Below are 19,915 nucleotides of genomic sequence, written 5' to 3' on the forward strand. Positions count from 1 at the left end.
TGCATAAATTCGCTGCACACAAGTATTTATTACACAAGTTTGGATACGTTGTCAAAATAAGTGTGAAAAATGTAAAGAACTAGTAACTATTGAACATTAATACCTTGGATGCGTGAAATTAAAACCCTTTTGGAACACCTTGGAAAATTAAAACTGTAATTAGATTATGTTTGGTATTATTATACAAAAACGACATGAAATAAATTAATGTATGTATTCTCTTAGCAAAATACTTCCATTAACTTTATGTCTTCTAATGATCCCTCTCAGAACATTCAGTTTTCTTCTTTTTTTAAGTTTCCTTAAGAGAAAATTGATACATGAAATCATTGAATGTGTGTACCGTTTAAAGGAAATCAAACTTTTTCAGAAAGAAATATTCTAAACCTTAAATGCATACTGTGATTTATTTGATGGTTTAGATTTGAAACGTGTATGACTTAGGAGCCTAAACAAACATGTTCCTGAATTCCGAACAAAGTGTTGAATATAAGTAAATGGATCTTTTTTAAATGTACCTCGATGTGTCATACTACCAAAAGAAGGCAGGGATTTATTTTTTTGGGATTGTTCGTTAAACAATACTTAGAAGCAGGGACCAAAGAGGTTCAAACATGAAGCATTTTCCTGACGTCCAGACACAGTAATAAGATCTCCTGATTCCCTTGATTTCATCACAAGGTGTCATACCATCTAAGCTGGGATTGTTTTTATGAGTTTTACCTGATCCATATTAAAAGGGGAAAAACAACAGAACTTGAGAAAAATGTTGAGAATCTCTTTGAAATTATACCAAAAGGTGCTACGCCACAAAAGAAGACTGGGTTTGGTTTTTGAGGTTGTAACTGGAACACTTAAGGAACTGACAGCAAAAAAAGTAGCCACTTCTTGTCAATATTCTTTTCTTGTATCAAATGTCTCATCACAATCATTTTTTTAAAATTTGTATTGAGCTTGAAATGTGTGTCCATACTAGCCCGAACTGTTTTTGATCTATGTGATCGCATCAAACTGCGCCCTGTGAAACATTTTATCACGTGTAAAAATAAACACAATCATATACACATACGCGCATATTGAAAGTATCTTACAGTTGTACAATGTATCAAAGTTTAAGCTACAAGTTGAAAATAAATTAGAAATATCAAGATTGAGGTACATAGTTAACAGGCTGTTTACAGGAATCAAGCTGTGAAATATGATATTTCTCAGTGTTACATCAATTAACTGCATGTGCTATTTCAAACTTCAGTGAGAATCTACATTACATGATAAAGTATCTATTGTTGAAATGTATTATGGGTCTTGAGATCGCAAGTATGACTCGATGTTTAATTTTAATCCTTCTGTATGCAAATAATTTAAGCTCAGCGGATGTCAAAATAAAATCTGTAAGTGTGACTCCTGGATTGACGGCGTCGCTTACCTGTAAAATTAAGGAATCTCATCTCTCTATTCAAAAGGTAGGAATGATATCTTAATACCAACATGAAAAGTAAACCATTTGTCTTAAATATAACATATTTTGTAATACTTATACTTTCTGCAAATGTATCGAACTTGATTAATCAGGATTATATCAATTCATTTACAACTTGTTACAAATATATTCCTGTTTTTTTTTATCAAATTTAATTCAAAGTGTTTTAAACTATGTTCACAGTTTGTTTGGTTTAACTAGGATGATATCATTAGAAACATTTACTTTTTTCATGTAAAATATATCGAAATTTTATTTTAAATTAATCATTTAATGAGACGGCGAACACTGTTTTGTTTATCTCAATTACATCTTACATCAACACATACTTAACCTACTTCAATCTATGATTATACTCTACGACAATGACAGTGCATCATGTATCACATAGATGTCACATCCTTTTATGCTAACATCAAATCAATGTCTACTCACTAAGTCGATATTAAAGAGTTAGCAAAACCTATCAATATAAAGATTAAACAAATATGATGTGATCAACATAAACATGTCAACAAACTTTAGGTTACCGTCTCAAAAATGACAACATTAACTCAGCAAATACTTACAATTATTTCTTGTCATCGATCACTGAACATTACGAAGTTGCAAAAAATGTTCACTTATAATTCATATTCAAGCTTCATGTGTCAAGGAGTTTCCAATGCATATTGTTCATGGATTCTTGTGAACTTCATATTAATACCAGTGGACATTCTATGGGAAATAATGATATGTGTGTGTCGAAGCACCTAATGTTAAGTTTTACTGGACCAAAGTAGTTTAATTTAATTAGAAAAAAATAGTTTTCAATGCAAAACAATGTTTATTTTCTAAACAATGTTAAATGTAGTTTTGTTTCTGTATGTGTTAAAGAGAAATTTTATTTTTTAAATGTCAATTTTATACGTAGAAAATGAGAGGGAAATTTTACTTTTTAAAGGTAATCTGGCTTAGCCCTAAAGGAATACTTCTATCTATTGGAAACCAGACTGAGACTACGGACTCGCGAATATCTGTGGCACTTCCTTACCGAAATGAATTGCGGCTTCGTATCGACAGAGTGAAACCAGCTGATGCAGGGGTTTATACTTGTAAAATATCAACGCAGCCACCAACTTCATACGACGTAGAGCTTATAGTAAAAGGTAGGTTTCAGAAAAAAAAACTCTAAGTAAATGTAGTATCTTTTGTGTCTAGATTCTTATTATTTTCTGAAAATTGTGTTTTCTATTCTTAATTTACAAACGCATTTTACATCTATTCTCTACAATCATAACATATTATAGAACAAGTTGGAGAATGAAGATTTTATTAGCTTATCAGTTTGGTTATCTTTACAGAAACAACTACAGACACTGGTAAGTTTATTCCTTCTGTTGATACAGTTTACAGCTGGTTTACAGTTTCATAGAGAAATACTTCTTAAAAATGTCAAGGAACAGGAGAAGGCTTGTGCCACGTGAAAGTTTAGAATCACATAAACCCAACAATTGAGTCGGAACTTGTTATATAATGTACAAACAGCTGTAATTCAATTTAAAAGTTGGAAACATCATTTTGTGCTTTTTGTGAAAATTGACATTTGAAAAGTTTTCCAATGCAAACTGTGGCATCGTAGAATTCTATAAAACATTTACAATGTAATAGTCCTCTTACAACGCAGCTATCATAGACGGTTGGTGGAAATATCCGATGTGTTTCAATAGCAATTTAATGCATTGTTATCTATGAATGCACATGGTATGAGTTTCATTTATTTTGGTTAGCTTATAGTTTTGATATACCGGTCATGAGTTTAAAAAATATGGTACATATTCGTTACTACGAGTTTCAAATTTTATTAGTTTTGGCGATATTTTGTTACTATATTTGCTTATTTGGAAATTTCTTAATAAAATATTAATTCATTATTATAACAAAATTGCAAGGAAATCGATTTTAGGTGTTTTTTAGCGTTGTATTCATGAAGCATTTATAGGTTATATGTTCCTCTTGGTTTTGTGTATTCAATTTCTCGATAATTTCTTACCCCTGTAATAAATAATCGTAGGAACTTAATATATATACTGATTGTTTTGAGCATCATGATGTAACAGGTTTTATTTTGCTATGTGATTTCTATATCTGGTGGTATGTCTTGTAAAAATGATTTTTTTTTTGCAAAAAGCTTTAGAGTTTATTAAACATTTATACTAGAAAATAATTTAAATCCCCCTCCCCTATCAAATATTATAAATGTAACATAATATATGTACATCTGTTGAAGCGCTTGTTTGAAATTTTACAATCAACAACATTTTATGAGGATTATTTCTATTATTTCTGCGCAGTATAAATACTAATCGGTTTTATTGTCAAGATATTGAAAAACGGAAGGGACCGATGAGTTTTAGAAATGCATTGTCCCCTCATTCGTACATGTTTTTTGGCGATTTAATTCATATATAGTCTTTTAAATCAGGCAGGGTACTGAATAAGTGACTTACTTAATTATTCGCTGAGAATATTATTCTTTGATTTTTAATTTTGTGTGCAACTGTCTTATGATATGGATTATGACATTTTACCATGAATAAAGTGATGAATGATTTGCGTATCTTTCAATATTCGTATGTTAAAAAGGTCCTCTGCTTTTCTAAAAAAAAACACTCAATAAATTAGTGTAAAAATGTAACGTGTAGATGAAAAAAAAGAGAAATGACAAATCAAACAAATACATTTTATAAAAAAAAATAATTATAATAATAAAATATCATTAATTTGTCTTTTATGTCTTCTCTAAAAAATGTTTTATGCAACTTTAAAATTGAACTGATATAATCATTACAAATACTCCATGCTACTTAGCTTAACGTCCACTTTAATTTTACGCTAGTTACAATTATTATTATTATTATTATTATTATTATTATATTTAGATCAAAATACCTATCTTTTACATTCTATCATAACACGTTAAGTTTTGAGCATTGAATATGTTCCTAGATTATTGAAATATATCGTAAATATATCGTATACCGCAAACTCGTACGCAATAAAATTATTACATACACATCTCACTATCTAATTGTCATGTGCATTTTAGTCTGCTTACACTAAAAGTCTGTTATAGTAATAACTTTCTTTTTTTTTCAGGAGTTTCTGACGGATGTACATTGATGAAGAACGCTCACCTCCAAACCATAACGTTGGTAGTGTTTTTACAAACATTATAATAGTCCTATGCTTGTATGATCATTTACATTGTAATATTCACATGATTTTTGTGAGTAAATAAAGTATATTACGTATTACTACAGAAACCTTCTGACATCATGTACATTTTAAATCTGTTCTGTTATGAGGTATTCGTTCATTACTAATCTCAACAAAAGCATACATCTAGTGCTCGTGTTTAATAATATTTGTATAAAAGGGTATATACAATTGAATATTAGTTTAATTAAATGAAAAAGTGTTTTGATGTCTGTCTCAGTAACCGTCCAAAGAGTTACTTTTTTCAAAACTTAATTTCATTATGATTCCAATATCTTTGATATAATTCTGTAGAATGACAACATGTTGGATATACAAAAAAAATACACAAAAGGAAGAGTAGGAAAACAACAAATCTCGAGTTGTTCCAAAAAATTAGCGATTCAAGATTCCTGCAAGGCACCTGCCATGAGTTTACACTGTTCGTTTGTTTTTTGTTTATTTGTTCTACTGAAGCTTTACTTTTTAGTGTGCTGTTATATGTGGGGCGAGACAGGAATACGTGAAACAGAAACGAACTAAACAATACAGGGAAATGAATAAAATAGAATGCACATAAAACGGAAGATAAGAAAAACATGATATCACACAAAAGTAAAGCACTAACAATATAAACCAAAGATCAATCAAGGAGACTAACACCACAAAATACAATGAAGATCAATCAAGGAGACTAACACCACAAAATACAATGAAGATCAATCAAGGAGACTAACACCACAAAATAAAATCTTTATCGAAACAAAATGCTAGCGTTTATATGAAACATAATAACTATTGGAACAGATGTAACACCCAATAGTATCCTGTGTGAAATACTTTCCACCGAAAAAAAACATAATATTTAATCCGGGAATATTTTATAATAGTTAAATGTTTTCCATGGCTATTAAACTTATGATGATTAAACATACAAGTGTATGACAGCGTTTTCTTTACGACTACTATAAAAAAAAAAAGAATGCTTTTAAATATTATTACTGTTCATCCAGGATGTTTTCAGATATTAATAAGTATCCTGGGTGATATTTCATGAGATGTTTTACACGTAGTTTGTTTCATTCAGGATATTATTTAATTTATAAATAATCCATTTCATCAAGAATTCTGTTCACGCGTCATGTTTGAATTATATTCAAGGTATTATTGAGTAGTATGAAATAATATTCTGTATACGATTATGAATTCTGTTCAGTCCAGTCTTTGTGAACTATTTTCTGGATATTATTTAATACTGTAGTATTAAATAATATCCTGTGTACAATTAGGAATACCTGTAGCTTTTTTCAGAATAAGTTATGCTAAATAACATTGTTCAAGTAACGGAAACAATTTAATAGGTGTGGACAATTTTTCATAGTAAGTTAATATCCTCTAGAAAAAAACATTGATTTAAAATAATTTCCACGGGATAAGATTACATCCGGATAGCATTATGTCTTACGTTTATGTGGACTCCCTTAGTTTATTCACGAATAATCCTGGGTGCCAAATTATGTTTTCAAAACTAAAACCCTCTACAATATTTGTTAGACAGTAGAAAATTCAGTCACAATTGACTAACAACTTACTAAAAAATAATTGCTCATTACTTTAAAACGTCATGCATCTTTTTTTTTTTGTAAATTGTGCTCTCTTACACTAGTTTTGATCGACTCATTGACTTTACAAACTTATGCTGTTCCATGATAGATAAAGAAATAAAACAATAATTTGCGTTCTTTTCTTTTTAATTTGGGGTTTAACGTCCAAGCAGCAATATTTCAGCTATATTCAGGCGATGAACATGATATGGATGACATAATGATTATGAAATGATGATCAAACAAAAAAGGGATGGGACATAAGGACAACGGGTCGACAAATTTTGATTGTCACTGGAAATAGGGAGAGGTGGGTAGGTTCGGGCAATTTAGCCTCCTGTGGCAGAGCCCTATGGTTCCGACTCCGGGAGAATACCACAATAGGATTCTTTAACGTGCGAGGAACGTGGCATCTTTCCCAAAACGGTGCACCACTATGGTTTGCGGTCAGGTTTTCCGTATTATAACCTGACAACTCCAGCATGTAACACGCCAGGGGTACCTCATTTCATCACCTGGGGCGCACAACCCTGTTGTTCTGTGGGCAGAGCGCCCTAGCTCCCGGCTAGAGTTTTGAGCACTATTTAGTCGCCTTTTACGACAAGCATATCGCTGCTGCAGGCCTATTCTCTTGAAAGCCGGACCTGCATGGCGCTTCAGAAAGGCAATATTTGATACTATTCACCTATCCCCATATTGTTTATTTAATTAAATATACCAGGATCGCTTCCCTTTTAACACATAAATATCTATGTAAGTTGAGATATGTGATGTGATAAAAAATAGTAATTATCTTCCAGAAGAGGATAATCATTCATTGACCGAACGGGCTAACGTATACACGTGTTACAGCTTCAACATAAACAAGTATTTTTTGTCTCTCACTTTTACAACAAAAGTTTTATTTAGAATAGATTTGTATTTTATGTAAAATAGCGTAAACAAATGATACCTTTCTATTAACCCATAATGTGGACCGGAATAGGTCTGAGCACCTTTGTTTGAAATAGATCAAAACGGTCAAAATGGCAAAAGTTGTCTAAAAACCTTAATTTTACCTAATTTTCCTGCCATTTGGTCTATATTTTTGTACGCCAAAATACTAAACGTTTCCTTCTAGGTCTACGCAACATTGCTGAAAATGACTTAAAACGGCGTAATACAAATGATTCTCCTGAAATTGGGTCTATAAAAATATATAAGTCTTAAGGATTGTACAACGATATCGATAAAGATGTTATAAAAATATAAATGAGCAGGGTAAATTTGAAAATCTTTGTACAATTGGACATAGATATGATATAAACATAAATACGAACAAAAAATATGTGGGATAAAATTTACCATGTGCATTCATGTCATAGGGTCTGTCTGGCTTCTCAATGGACAGTCTTTTGACAATAGGGTGGTAAACAACGTAAACACAACTCACTACATCATCACCTGACGTATCAAAATTATTATCCTGAACTTTGGGAGTTATTCAACTTGAAACATAAACAAATACTGTAAAGAAAATATTTGCGTGCTTGATTATATTTCTACGTAGTTGTGATATTTTTCAAATCACCATATGTATTTTTTCATCGAAATTCTTTATATTTATTGATTTTAATACCCATATCTACATGTACTTCCATGGAAAACTCTGTATCAAACTTCAGATCACGTGACTATATTTTCAAGTGTTTGATAGTTTTACAGTTGATTTTCGGACAGAACAAACTTAGCAGATTATGCATTTTTAAAATAGTGCATGTTCCAATACAAAAAAACAAAAAATGCATATACAATTATGTCTATTTATTACTTAAAAACACGAAAGTGTGAACAAAATCATATTTAAGAAAACATGCGATTAAATACCTGATACAAGATGAAATACAAACATAAAAGTACCTATGTTTAAAATCTGTTTTAATATTAAAACATTTAAACTTTACTTTCATCTGTGGCAACCTGCGTATGGAGTTTCCACATCACAACGCATACATCATGACACAGCTTGCTGTAACTACGCAGGCTTTTTGTACCGCGCTAGACTTTTACAATAAGGTTTCTGGAACAGGGTTTTTTCTACAAGATTGAAGTCATCACTACAGAAGTTTTATGGTCGTCGTCATGAATTCGTGGATCGTTACGGTGTATCCATCTGCACCATGAGAACTGATTCGTTCACCGTGTCATAGTTTTCCTTTCCTCTTTCGTCAACCATGAACTTGAACTTTTAAGTGAATGTTTCTAGAAAAAGAGTGGACGCTTACCTAACCGGCGCACCTGGTTCATGCTTCATGCTCCAAGTTTTGGGTTTTGTCACTTTATACGTATTATTTTGATTATTTTATGTTCTTTGTTGTGTGTGTGTGTGTGTGTTTACCATGTCTGGCTTTTGTCCCTGGATTTCAGTCTTTGGATTTCCGCTAGAATCTTGGTTCCCTTACTTACTCTTTCAGGTGTACTTTCATCTGTGGCAACATCCCTTCGGCACCTGCGTATGGAGTGTTCATATCACAACTCATACGTAATGCCAGAGCTTGCCGAAACCATGCAGACTTTTTGTATCGCGCTAGAACTCTAACAAATAGGTTTCTGGAACAGGGTTATGTTGCTACAAGATTGAAGTCATCACTACAGAAGTTTTATGGTCGTCATCATGAACTCGTGGATCGTTATGGTGTATCCATCTGCACCATGAAAACTGATTTATTGAACGGGTCATAGTTTTCCTTTCCTGGTTTATCTACCCCGGTTTTGACTTTTTATGAGCAACTCGGCGGGTGTTTCTAGATAAGCAGAGGACGCTTACTCTATCGGTGCAACTGGTCCATGCTCCCAGTTTTTAGTGGAGTCGGAGCTGCTCGTTTGCTTTTGTTACTTTGTATGTATGATTTTAGTTACTTTATGTTATTTGTTGTGTATGTCTGTTTTCCATGTCTGGTCTTTACCCCTGGATTACATTCTTTTGATTACTGCTATAACCTTGTTCCCTTGATTACTTTTTCACTGTGCATAGTAACTAAAATACAAAGTAAACGTAAAACGAAACTTAAGTTTAATTGTCTTAAAGTTGACTCCCTCAAATTAAATAGCGGGAACAGAAATAAGTAGCCTGGTATCACATACAAGCAATCTTTGTATGAATTCAAATAAAATAATCGACGAGTTATAATTTGTATATATATCTATTAAATGTGCTACGTCTTGCTCAGTTTCGAACGCAATTTTACTTTTAATGCATTAATTGATACGTGTACTTTAATAGTTATGCAAATATGTCTTGTTTAAACCATACAGTATTAATATCTGTCAGAAATGTCAACTCATGCTTGCTTGCAATTGCGCCCAGCACCTACAGATGTTGACTGACATATTTTAAAAGTAAGTCGTATATTTTCTGACTTGGGTGGTTTATTGTAAAATGACTTTTTAATTGCAAGTCAGCATGAGTGACAATATATAACATTTTCAGGTGACACATACAAATACACACAATACAACGTTCCAACATACATGTACAAACTGTGGGGACAAAAAAATAAATTTAAACTACTTAGAAAAGCACTTCTGGTTGGTAAAATAAACATCATCAGTTTGTCATTTTGAATTATATGTACAAGGCTAAACTTTGACCGAGATCGATATCAGGAAAACAAGTCTCCTTCCGAAAAAAAACTATAATACTTTCTGATTAGTATCGTTTATCATAAGCATGTAAATGTTATTATCTTATATATATATATATATATATATATATAAGGGTCTGAAAAATTCCCAACGATGTAAGAACTGTCAAATTTGCGAAGCAAATTTTTGTCGTTCCCTCCGCGGGACTCGAAATCGTACCGCTGTGACATCTATGGCAACACCGTCTGCACTAAGTCCAGCGTCCAAGACCACTCGGCCAGCTAGGCTATATAAAAATATAGCTTTCACTGGCCGGGTGATTCCTCCTCGTAGGATTAATATAGGGCTGTAACTTAGTACACGATATACGGGACAGTTCATCTAGGTGTTATTAATAACACCTAGATGTCCCGTACTACCATACATCGTCCCGCGGAGGGAACGACAAAAATTTGCTTTGCAAGTTTGACAGTTCTAACATCGTTGGAAATTTTTCAGACCCTTCTATAAGTTTACGTTATCTTCCCGGTATCAATTTGATCCGATGGAGCATTGTAGTGAATAGAGTCGTCACATTCTGAGACGTTGTATATATATATATATTTAAAAAAAAAAACATACAAATGTGAAAAAGTCAACAAACAAACAACCTTTACCTTTTAACATATAACCCACTCGTCAGCAATTCCGTGTTTACTTAGTGTAAATACCAAATCAAGGCCAAAGTATTTTTTTTCATTCATGTAACGCTTATTACCAATTCGCAGCCAAAAGACGAACGATATAAAAATCAAAAATTGAAATGTGGTGGATACATTTATTTAATGAAAAATGTTATCAATGTGATAGGAAACTAGTGATATTTAAATAAAAGCGTAATCAAGGGAAACAAGGTTCTAACGGAATTCCAGAGAATGTAATCCAGGGACAAAGACCAGACATGGAAAACAGATACACACAGACGACACGTTAAACAAATCAGTTTTCATGGTGCAGATGAACACATCGTTAAGATCAACGATTTCGTAATGACGACCATTAATTTCTGTAGTGATACTTCAATTTTGTAGCAGAAAACACTGTTCCAGAACCCTAATTGTTAGAGATCTAGCGCGATACAAAAAGACTGCAAACTTACGGCATAACGTATGAGTTTTGGTATGAAAACTCCATACGCAGTTGCTAAAGGGGTGTTACCCCAGATAAACAGAAAGTCGACAATATGGAATGAAAAGACATTGCGTTTGTCGTATAGTTTTGATAATAGTTTTTCTTTACTATCGGTCTATTAATGTAAGTCAAGCTATGAGACTGACTTCACAGTGCCTGTAGTGTCCTTTATCTCAAGTTGTTAGCGCTAGTTGTTTGCGATAGATCCGCTGTATCCAATCCCCAAAACTAGGATCCTATAGTGTCCTTTACCTCAGGTTTTTGTGATAGATCCACTGTATCAAATCCTGAGTATGGGGAACATAAGTATAAAGAGTTGAAAAATCATAGGTTTTAATGCTATTTGATAATAATCTTGAATTGAGGGTTTCAAGAAGATCTTTCGTTTTTTTTTAGGATCCATATTGAATTAATACAATTACTGGAGTAACAAATGTCGTGGTAGGACTGGAGACCGTCTTTGACAGTACAGTACAGTTATGAGGATAGAAGTTGAAAGTTTTGAAAGAGGTTTGATGGAACATTTTGCAGATCCAGCTATGTAGCATTGTTTGTATGGATCCTTGTGAGTTAACGAATCAACGTCTCAGGTACCAAAAGAGGATACAACGATAAGTGGTTTCCCACTATCTCTTCTTCAGAGAGTGTGGTACATGTATAACAATACAGGTCTTATCAATGCTATTATTTTCTACATCCACCTCTGTTGATAAACATTGAATGTAATATGTTTCGCAGAAAGAAACAATGTTGTTTTGGGTTTTGTCTGCTGGTACGACAATATATTTGTCATGTACAGTGAACAATGTTTAGCTACATCGGGGTCTATGAGATAGCATCGATCTACTGAAAACTTCCATACGTTTCAAAATGACAGAAAGTTATTCAGAATGATTCAATTTTTTGCCGAAGTAGGTTCTCTCATTGGGGTTAAGGCGGTTCTCGTTTGAATATTTAAAATAGTGTGTGGTTAGTCGGGTACCAGATTACCTTAACATCAGCTTGTTGATTTTCAAAATACCTAGTTATCGAACAAACAATTATTTTTAACTATTTCCCATGTAACCTTACGTCTCGTGATAGTTTCTAAGTGACTGATATTATATATAATATAGAATTTAAAAATCCTATCTCCGAAATAGAGGTCCTTCTATCTCCTACGTCAGTTAAGTACAGGCACAATCTCTGTTTCTGGGTATTTGGCTGTTATTTTTGGAATAGCACCAGTAATGTTTTTGTTCAGTATATTACCATGGCTACTGGTTTTTATGACTTATTCACTAATGCACTAATACATTACTGGAACTTCCAGACATAAATGATAAGAAATATTATAAACCTTTTGTATAAAAAACAACACTTGAAATAACTGCCCAAATCAGCTTTATTTCAACAAAACGAGAAAAAGAATAAAAATTGGAAAACTGTATATAGTATATTACTACCAAAAATGTTTTTGATGATCGCATTCAGAACGAGAGTTTTCTTTAACTCATTTGTAGTGCTTATCAAACGTGTGACAGCTAATGATATGGTGAATATATATTTTCACTAGCATACATAACGTTCAACGTCTTATATAAACCAAACGCACATCATACTATTTGGACGATCTGGTCTGGCTTTCATAATGAATCTCAATCTGAGATTATCCTAAAAACCTTGAGTTTTCCCTAAAATGTTTCAACCATGACTTAGGACATCTCAATTTGAGTTTCTTTATAAAACCGGAATATGACATCAGGTAAGTTTAATTCTTCATTCCAACGTCATTATTAAAGTAGACATCAACAAATACGTCACCAAACAAGTCGTGCAAAATCGGTTGATACATAATTCGCAAAGTACACGGACGATTGGTTCTTAATTGATTCAAAACATACCGAGAGAGTCTTAAGGTGGTCGTTTGAAAACGTAAATATGCGTTCGAGGAATATTCGATCATACGTTAGACAAGAGTTGTTACAGTGTTAGACAGCGGAAGTAGCCTTCTGGTTTAAGTTTCGGCTTCTTACGAAGTTGAGCATATATCAGGAAGATCATATGGTGATATAGATGCATTTATCCAGATACTGAGTTATGCAAGAGAGTGTACATGCGGTCCTAGAGAAACCACCAACGAATTTTGTGCCGACCATACCTAATATAAACCCTAGAAGGCTGAGGGCAGTTACATCTTGGAAAGTGAAGAAAATCTGAAAATGCAGGATTAATCGTTTTACGGAGTTAAGAAAGTCACACTGCAATTGATAAATATCATGTTATCAGAAAAAGGAGAACAAGATATACTAGTTTAACTTGTTTAGTTAAGAGTTATACACAATAACAAAAATATTATGGCCGTAACCTTGGAAAACCAGAAATTGTGAAACATTTGATAAAACAGAAATACACCAAAAAGAGATATTTTGGCTACAAAGAGGCAGTAAAATAGTTGATTTTTGTGATAGAGTAGAAACGAGTATTTGCAAACTAAAATTGGAAGATATTTCTCATTTCAGTTTGAACTGAAGTTCCATTGTTTCAGGCTGGGCTCGATTATCTTTTACCTTGTGCTCTTGTACAGTACATGGGTGAATCAAAAAGGGTAAAACAATAAGAGTGCCATATTATTCTACCAAAAAAGATCAGGAGGTTATTGATGACACAGTTGCATACAACTGACTAGAATGACATCTTGGGTTTCAAGAAAACCCTCTAAAATTAAAATGATGTTGCCGAAACACCATTTACAGGCAATCAAATATTAATGTATCAAATATGGTGTTAGATTCCGACAGTACATTGTGCTTCATGGGAAAAATAGCGATATACATACTATGTTCCTTAAGTAGAAAAAAGAAATAAGTACACCTGAGTGTATTAGACAATTTTACTAAGTTTCCTGAGATAAACATAGCTTAAATACACGGTGGCTCAGAAAGTTTCAATCTTTGGATCACCTATTTCGCTCAGGCCAATGGTCCAACTCCGAATTATATATTTTCTATGAGATGTGTAGGAATTTGACTATTTACAAAACCTATACAACTCTTTAAACAAAATCAGATGGTTTGGTCGACATAACAAGTCCTACCATAGAGACAATGCTGTTTTGAGTGTCCAATATCAAGATTGCGACGAATATGTTTTTATATTGCTAATGTTGGCTTACAGATCAATTGACCATGATTGCTTAAGTTATATGTTACTGGGAAACGATCACACATACTTGATCACGGGAAAACCGACAATTTGTAGTTCACAATTTTTGAAAAGACTACTTATGTAAAACTGCAACTGTCTAGTGGTCGAATGTAGCGCTATTTTAATATAAAAGCGAGATTGCAGAGCATGTGTTGCTAACAACCCCCAATATGTCCCAATTTACAGAGTAACTGGTCCCTATGATATTTTCGGAAAATTCGATAAGAAGATGGGTTCGTAAAGTTCCAAAGGTTCGGCCTAATGTAGTTCACCAAGACAGCTTTAGACTAGGGTTGTCAAAATCATCGGAAACTACTTACCGGTTAACCGTTAGACCGTTAAACATATGTTCACTGTGAACAGTAAAAGCAAGTAAATGTCTTTAGCATCGGTTTTAGTATAATGTCTGTTCAAGAAAATTATTTGACCGAGAAAGGATGATGACAACCGACTTTGTAGTCTCGTAACTATTAGTCCAACACACAAAGATGTACCTTCTGTTGGGAAGGACGTTCCTGGATTGCCCTAATACTGCTGGGACAAGACTAAATGAGTGGGGTATTTTGCAGAGTTTTCAATCACTAAAGAGGGGATTAGTCATGCACTGCACACTCTTTCTTTATTAGCGAGTTCACAAATTAATTTATTGATGACTTTTTCAGGGGTCTGCAAAAATTCTAATGAGTGTTCCAACTTAAGATGATTTAGAATATTGCCTGTCCCGCCTGTGTATGCGAGTTCAAAGTCATATATACTTTGCATTTAACGCGTTTTTCATCTGCATTTCTCTTAAATGACCAAGCCCAAGACGGCCGCATTTGCACTATATTGAGAAGTATTAAAACAACTTTTACCGTTGTAATTAGCCTCTGAGCAAATGACTGTTGCATTAATTTCATAATTATATAACGTCTTTTAGAATTATATGATCTGAAAATAACAGTAAAATAAAATAGAAAAATCCATTACATGTACAGTGAACTGAGTGGCGATTTTGATATACGATATTCGGTAATTCCAAGGGATAACCGCTTAACCGCTTCAATCCGTAGTTTAAAATCTCTCTGACAGCTAACCCACTAACAAAATAAATAACACCAATATCTCGAACAGATACTCCAATCATTATCTCACAAAGTATCAAAAACAACAGAAGCTTTTTTTTCGACGCAGTCGGTATAATTTCGCTTTTTAGCCTTTGACCTTAAAGACGCTTCTCCATGGAAACGCAAGTTACACGATCGCAATTCTGTTTCCGGATACGCCAAATACTGATAACTTAAGGGCGTTCGAAACAAAACTGTATCGAAAATTGAAATTGCGTGCAATGTGTTATTTTTCTAAATGGAAAGTAAAAAGAACAAATTTTACTGCGTTTGCTGTCTTTTTTTTAAAGATAGTACTTTTTTTCCAGGTCACCATAGACAAAATAAATGTTGCATATGTAAGGATTTAAGCTTCGAACAGACCACAAGTTGAAGGAAGCGTATGATTGAACAGCACAATGGGTAAAACTTTAACTATACTTATGTAGGACATCATAACTATGTAGGGTAATCAGATGATTGTCAACAGAACAAAGCCGGAGAAAAAATATTTACAATGTTTCAAAGCAGTAAAGGTGACATACTGATAATGAAGATACTTACTATGGGTGATTTTTAAAAAAAAATGACCAGGTATTTTAAAAGAAACTTTCACCTCCAGGACACGGAGTCACGCTCCATGGAGATATTATATTCCTACAGTCATAAAAAAAATACCATCACGTGGAAGAGAAGAGGGTGAAGCATGCCAGGAAGACTGAAAAATTGGTGTAAGAGAGTGGACAAATCAGGGAAAGAGAAAGAGGAAGGTGATATTTTATATGATAAAGAGAAATTGAAAGTCAAAAGAGACAGTTCGAGGAACTTGTGATTTTTTTGGATGGAAAATGTTTACCTCTTATTTATTCTTTTTGTTTTTCAATGTCTACAAATAACTTATAGTAATCCAATCTTGAAATCAAACTCCTCTTGTTTCATCTGCACCCACTGTATATTTGCCGTGTGCTTGAGATATTGAATTTAGCATAAATACACACACTATCGATATATTGAGTCATATATAAGAACATTTCTTCAGATAGACTGCATCTCATTTCTGCAAGAGAAGAATATGATGAGTGTTTATCAACTACAGATAACTGAACCGCGAGATTAAGCTATTGGTTGAGTCTGGCACGGTTATTGGGCTTCTGGCTGGCTGGCTTAGTTAACCTTCTCTAGAAATGTTGTGATATTATTGCTTGCATGTTACTGTGCAAGTCATAAATATCGAAACTAATCTGTTAAACGTTCGTGAAAATTACAATGAAATAAACTAATTTCCTTTCCTCAATAATTAATCGCGATTTATAATTAGGGAATTTAAATTTCCCGCGATTATGGGCGCCAGCATGATCGGTTGAGCTGTGACGTCACGAAGTCGGTTTGTAAAGTGAAAGTAAATAGGTAATTAATTATGATGTCCGAAAAAATCGCAAGTTTTGGACTTTCCCTTATAATTTTAACCCAAAATAAACAGAAAAAGAGATTGGGGCACAACATGTAAGCAAATATCAGACAACATTGACGAACAACGGAATTTGCAGCCAGAAAACAAGTATGTTTGAGGAATTCCGAAGAATATTCGAGTAGCCGGTCAAAAAACTTTTAGAATATTTCTCTTTTATCAATCTGGCAATCGTAAGCTTGACAAGACAACATGTTTTGGTGATTAGATAAAATCGTTGAAATACTTACGGAATATTCTTTGTTTACATATTATTTGCAGTACTTGTACATGTATCAGTAACAAATCGACTAAGTGACGTCACGAGTCAATCGGAAGCTATCGGTAAAAATCAATAAAGTCTGTTTATGATCTTCCTTTAGATAGGAGAGTTCTGCAAGATGGCTATTCACATATATTTCAAAGATTCCGAACTCTTTTCCGAACTCCGAATTTTTATGAGCAACTCGGCGGGTGTTTCTAGAAAAGCAGAGGGCGCTTACCGTACCGGTGCACATGGTCCATGCTATAAGTTTTTAGTGGAGTCCGAGTTGCTCATTTGCTTGTGTTACTTTATATGTATGATTTTAGTTACTTTATGTTCTTTGTTGTGTATGTCTGTTTTCCATGTCGCCCCGTGCAGGTCCGGGTGTTAAAAGAATAGACCTGCAGCAGCGCTAAGCTTGTCGTATAAGGCTACTAAATAGTGCTCAGAAACCTAGCCAGGGGCTAGGCGCTCTGCCCACAGAGCAACTGAGTTGTGTGCCCCAGGTGGTGGAATGGGGTACCCCTGGCGTGTTGCATGCTGGGGTTGTCAGGCTATAATACGGAAAACCTGACCGCAAACCATAGTGGTGCACCGTGTTGGGAAAGATGCCACGTTCTTCGCACGTTAAAGAACCCTGCTGTGGTATTCGATAGGAGTAGGAACCTTTGTGCTCCGCCACAGGAGGCTAAATTGCCCGACCTTACCCATCCCCCCTTTTTCCAGTGGCAATCAAAATTTGTCGACCCTATTATCCTTGTGACCCATCCTTTTTTTTTCATTTCATGTTCGTTTTACCATCCATTTCATGTTCATTGTCTGAATATAGCTGAAATATTACTGCTCGGAGGTTAAACCCCAACAAACAAACAAACAAACTGTTTTTCATGTCTTTGCCCCTGGATTACAGTCTTTTGATTAATTCTATAACCTTGGTTCCCTTGATTACTTTTTGCATAGCCTTGAGCATTTCCTCAATGCGCATTTTGCATTAAAAGGTATTTAGTTTTGTTTATGTGGGTATGATTTATCATAAAAGCCTAACTTAATACAAAGGTGGTCTTTCCCTTTAAATGTAATTTCTCTTAGTGGGGTTTAATATATTAAAGTTGTTTAAGTTTAAAGGTTGAACGATCAATCAATCTTACTTTACCATAAAATAAGTCAATTTTCGAACTTAACTACTTTTGATGTCATCTTTCGACTGTACACAGCCTTCGGAAGGCCTTCAACACCATACCGATTTAAGATTCACGCAACTTTACTAACGTTTAAGTCGAGCCTTACCTATGTATATTCCTGTTTGTCACTCAATGAAAATGACAAAAACGTTGCAATATTTATTTGCATACATGGTGTTGTCTCTAAAATGGATAATTTGGACATTATATTGGTATTGAACAAGCTGTTTGATGTTCTTGTTGATGGCGGCAAATTATATATGTACTTATATAGCTATTTTGTGTGTAGAGTACATAAATGACATTTACAATACCTCATGACATTGTTAAATATTGATGTTTAACAATTCTGCTTTTAGTGTACGTAAACGTACCAATCGTCACGTATTGACATAGACTTAAAGTACAAATTTATCTATACCCAAAAATTTGCTATAACATAAGATAACGAATCATCATTACACGCACAATTGTATGTCAGCATAAATAAACATTGATCTAAAACTTGGGATTTAAATTGAACATTTTCGTCATCCGTTCGACACAAACAATGAAATGAAGATTCAACAAACATATGTTCCGTGTACTACCATAAAGGTTATACATGTAGCCCTTTAATCTGTATTTTATGAAACAGATGTTGATAACATAACCTTTAAACATTTGAATTAACTTTAGAAATAAATGTACATTCAGTGTTTAAACAGGATTATATAATTTGACGAGTCTATGCTGCACATTCATTTTTGTCCAAGCTAATGGTTATTCCTAGTAAAGGAACGAAAGATGAAATTCAAAATATTCCAACCTTTGCTTTTAAAATCGTTGTGTACTACAACAGGTTTTATCAACTTCTTATACACAGTGCATGTATTGAATTGTTTGGTCCCTAAATCAGAAACGTTTTCGATCTTTCCAAAAATATTCGACAAAATTTTATAAATATATTTTGGCAAAATAACTCAAGAATTTTAACGTGAAACGTCCATGCTTCCATAATTCAAGTAACACTAGTTTTAGAAATGACCTTTTTTTTAAAAAAAAAATTGTACATCTATGCAAAAAGATAACAATGATGTTGGTGATGTAAATGTTATCACTCTAGAGGGGGTTCTTCTATATATAGTCGGTTATGAACCAAAAATAGCAAACTCGCGGCATGTGGTACTACATACGGTCAGAACAGAGAGTCGGAGCGGCATGTGGTATTTCATACTGTCAGACTCGCGGCATGTGGTACTTCATACTGTCAGAAACACTGATTGAACGTATATGGAAATATTTGTTTATTGAATAATTTTGCATGTTATTTTCCATACAACAAAGTCAAATTCAGCAGCAATATTTTCGTTTCCAAGAAAAAAAGTAGGACACATAGATATTCCCATAAATTTATCAATATTTACTTCACTTTAAGAAGCCAGAGTGGAAACCTTCTCATACGCTTGTATACAGTACATACATGTCACTATATTTCTTCTTTTCCTCCGAGATACATAAAAAATTATGGATTTAGGGGTAGATACTTTAAGCTGATTTGGGATAATTCTTAAAAATGCAAAAGCGGCATGACAACAACAACAGCAAATTTAAACAATGACACGATATTCCACATTTTTCAATGTTCTGTAGAAGA

At 33.6% G+C, this 19,915-nt stretch overlaps 1 protein-coding gene across 4 annotated transcripts; it reads left to right on the plus strand.

Moving 5' to 3' along the window:
* The first annotated feature begins 1,165 nt into the window (after nucleotides 1-1,165).
* Nucleotides 1,166-4,785, plus strand: LOC148622951 (limbic system-associated membrane protein-like). 4 transcript variants are annotated; one of them, XM_088573335.1, is made up of 4 exons: nucleotides 1,166-1,463; nucleotides 2,424-2,628; nucleotides 2,807-2,841; nucleotides 4,619-4,785. In XM_088573335.1, exons 1-4 carry the CDS (start codon nucleotides 1,269-1,271, stop codon nucleotides 4,640-4,642), a joined length of 459 nt encoding a protein of 152 aa, XP_088429461.1. In that variant the 5' UTR covers nucleotides 1,166-1,268; the 3' UTR covers nucleotides 4,643-4,785. The 4 variants fall into 4 exon arrangements, with proteins under 4 accessions (XP_088429461.1, XP_088429460.1, XP_088429462.1 ...); XM_088573333.1 differs by having other exon boundaries at nucleotides 1,173-1,463; nucleotides 2,824-2,841; XM_088573334.1 differs by lacking the exon at nucleotides 2,807-2,841 and having other exon boundaries at nucleotides 1,167-1,463.
* The last annotated feature ends 15,130 nt before the right edge of the window (nucleotides 4,786-19,915 follow it).

Source organism: Perna viridis, chromosome 3 (genome assembly GCF_037379345.1).
Source record: "Perna viridis isolate PV_CMFRI_1.1 ecotype Kerala chromosome 3, ASM3737934v1, whole genome shotgun sequence".
In the NCBI taxonomy this organism is placed as follows: domain Eukaryota; kingdom Metazoa; phylum Mollusca; class Bivalvia; order Mytilida; family Mytilidae; genus Perna; species Perna viridis.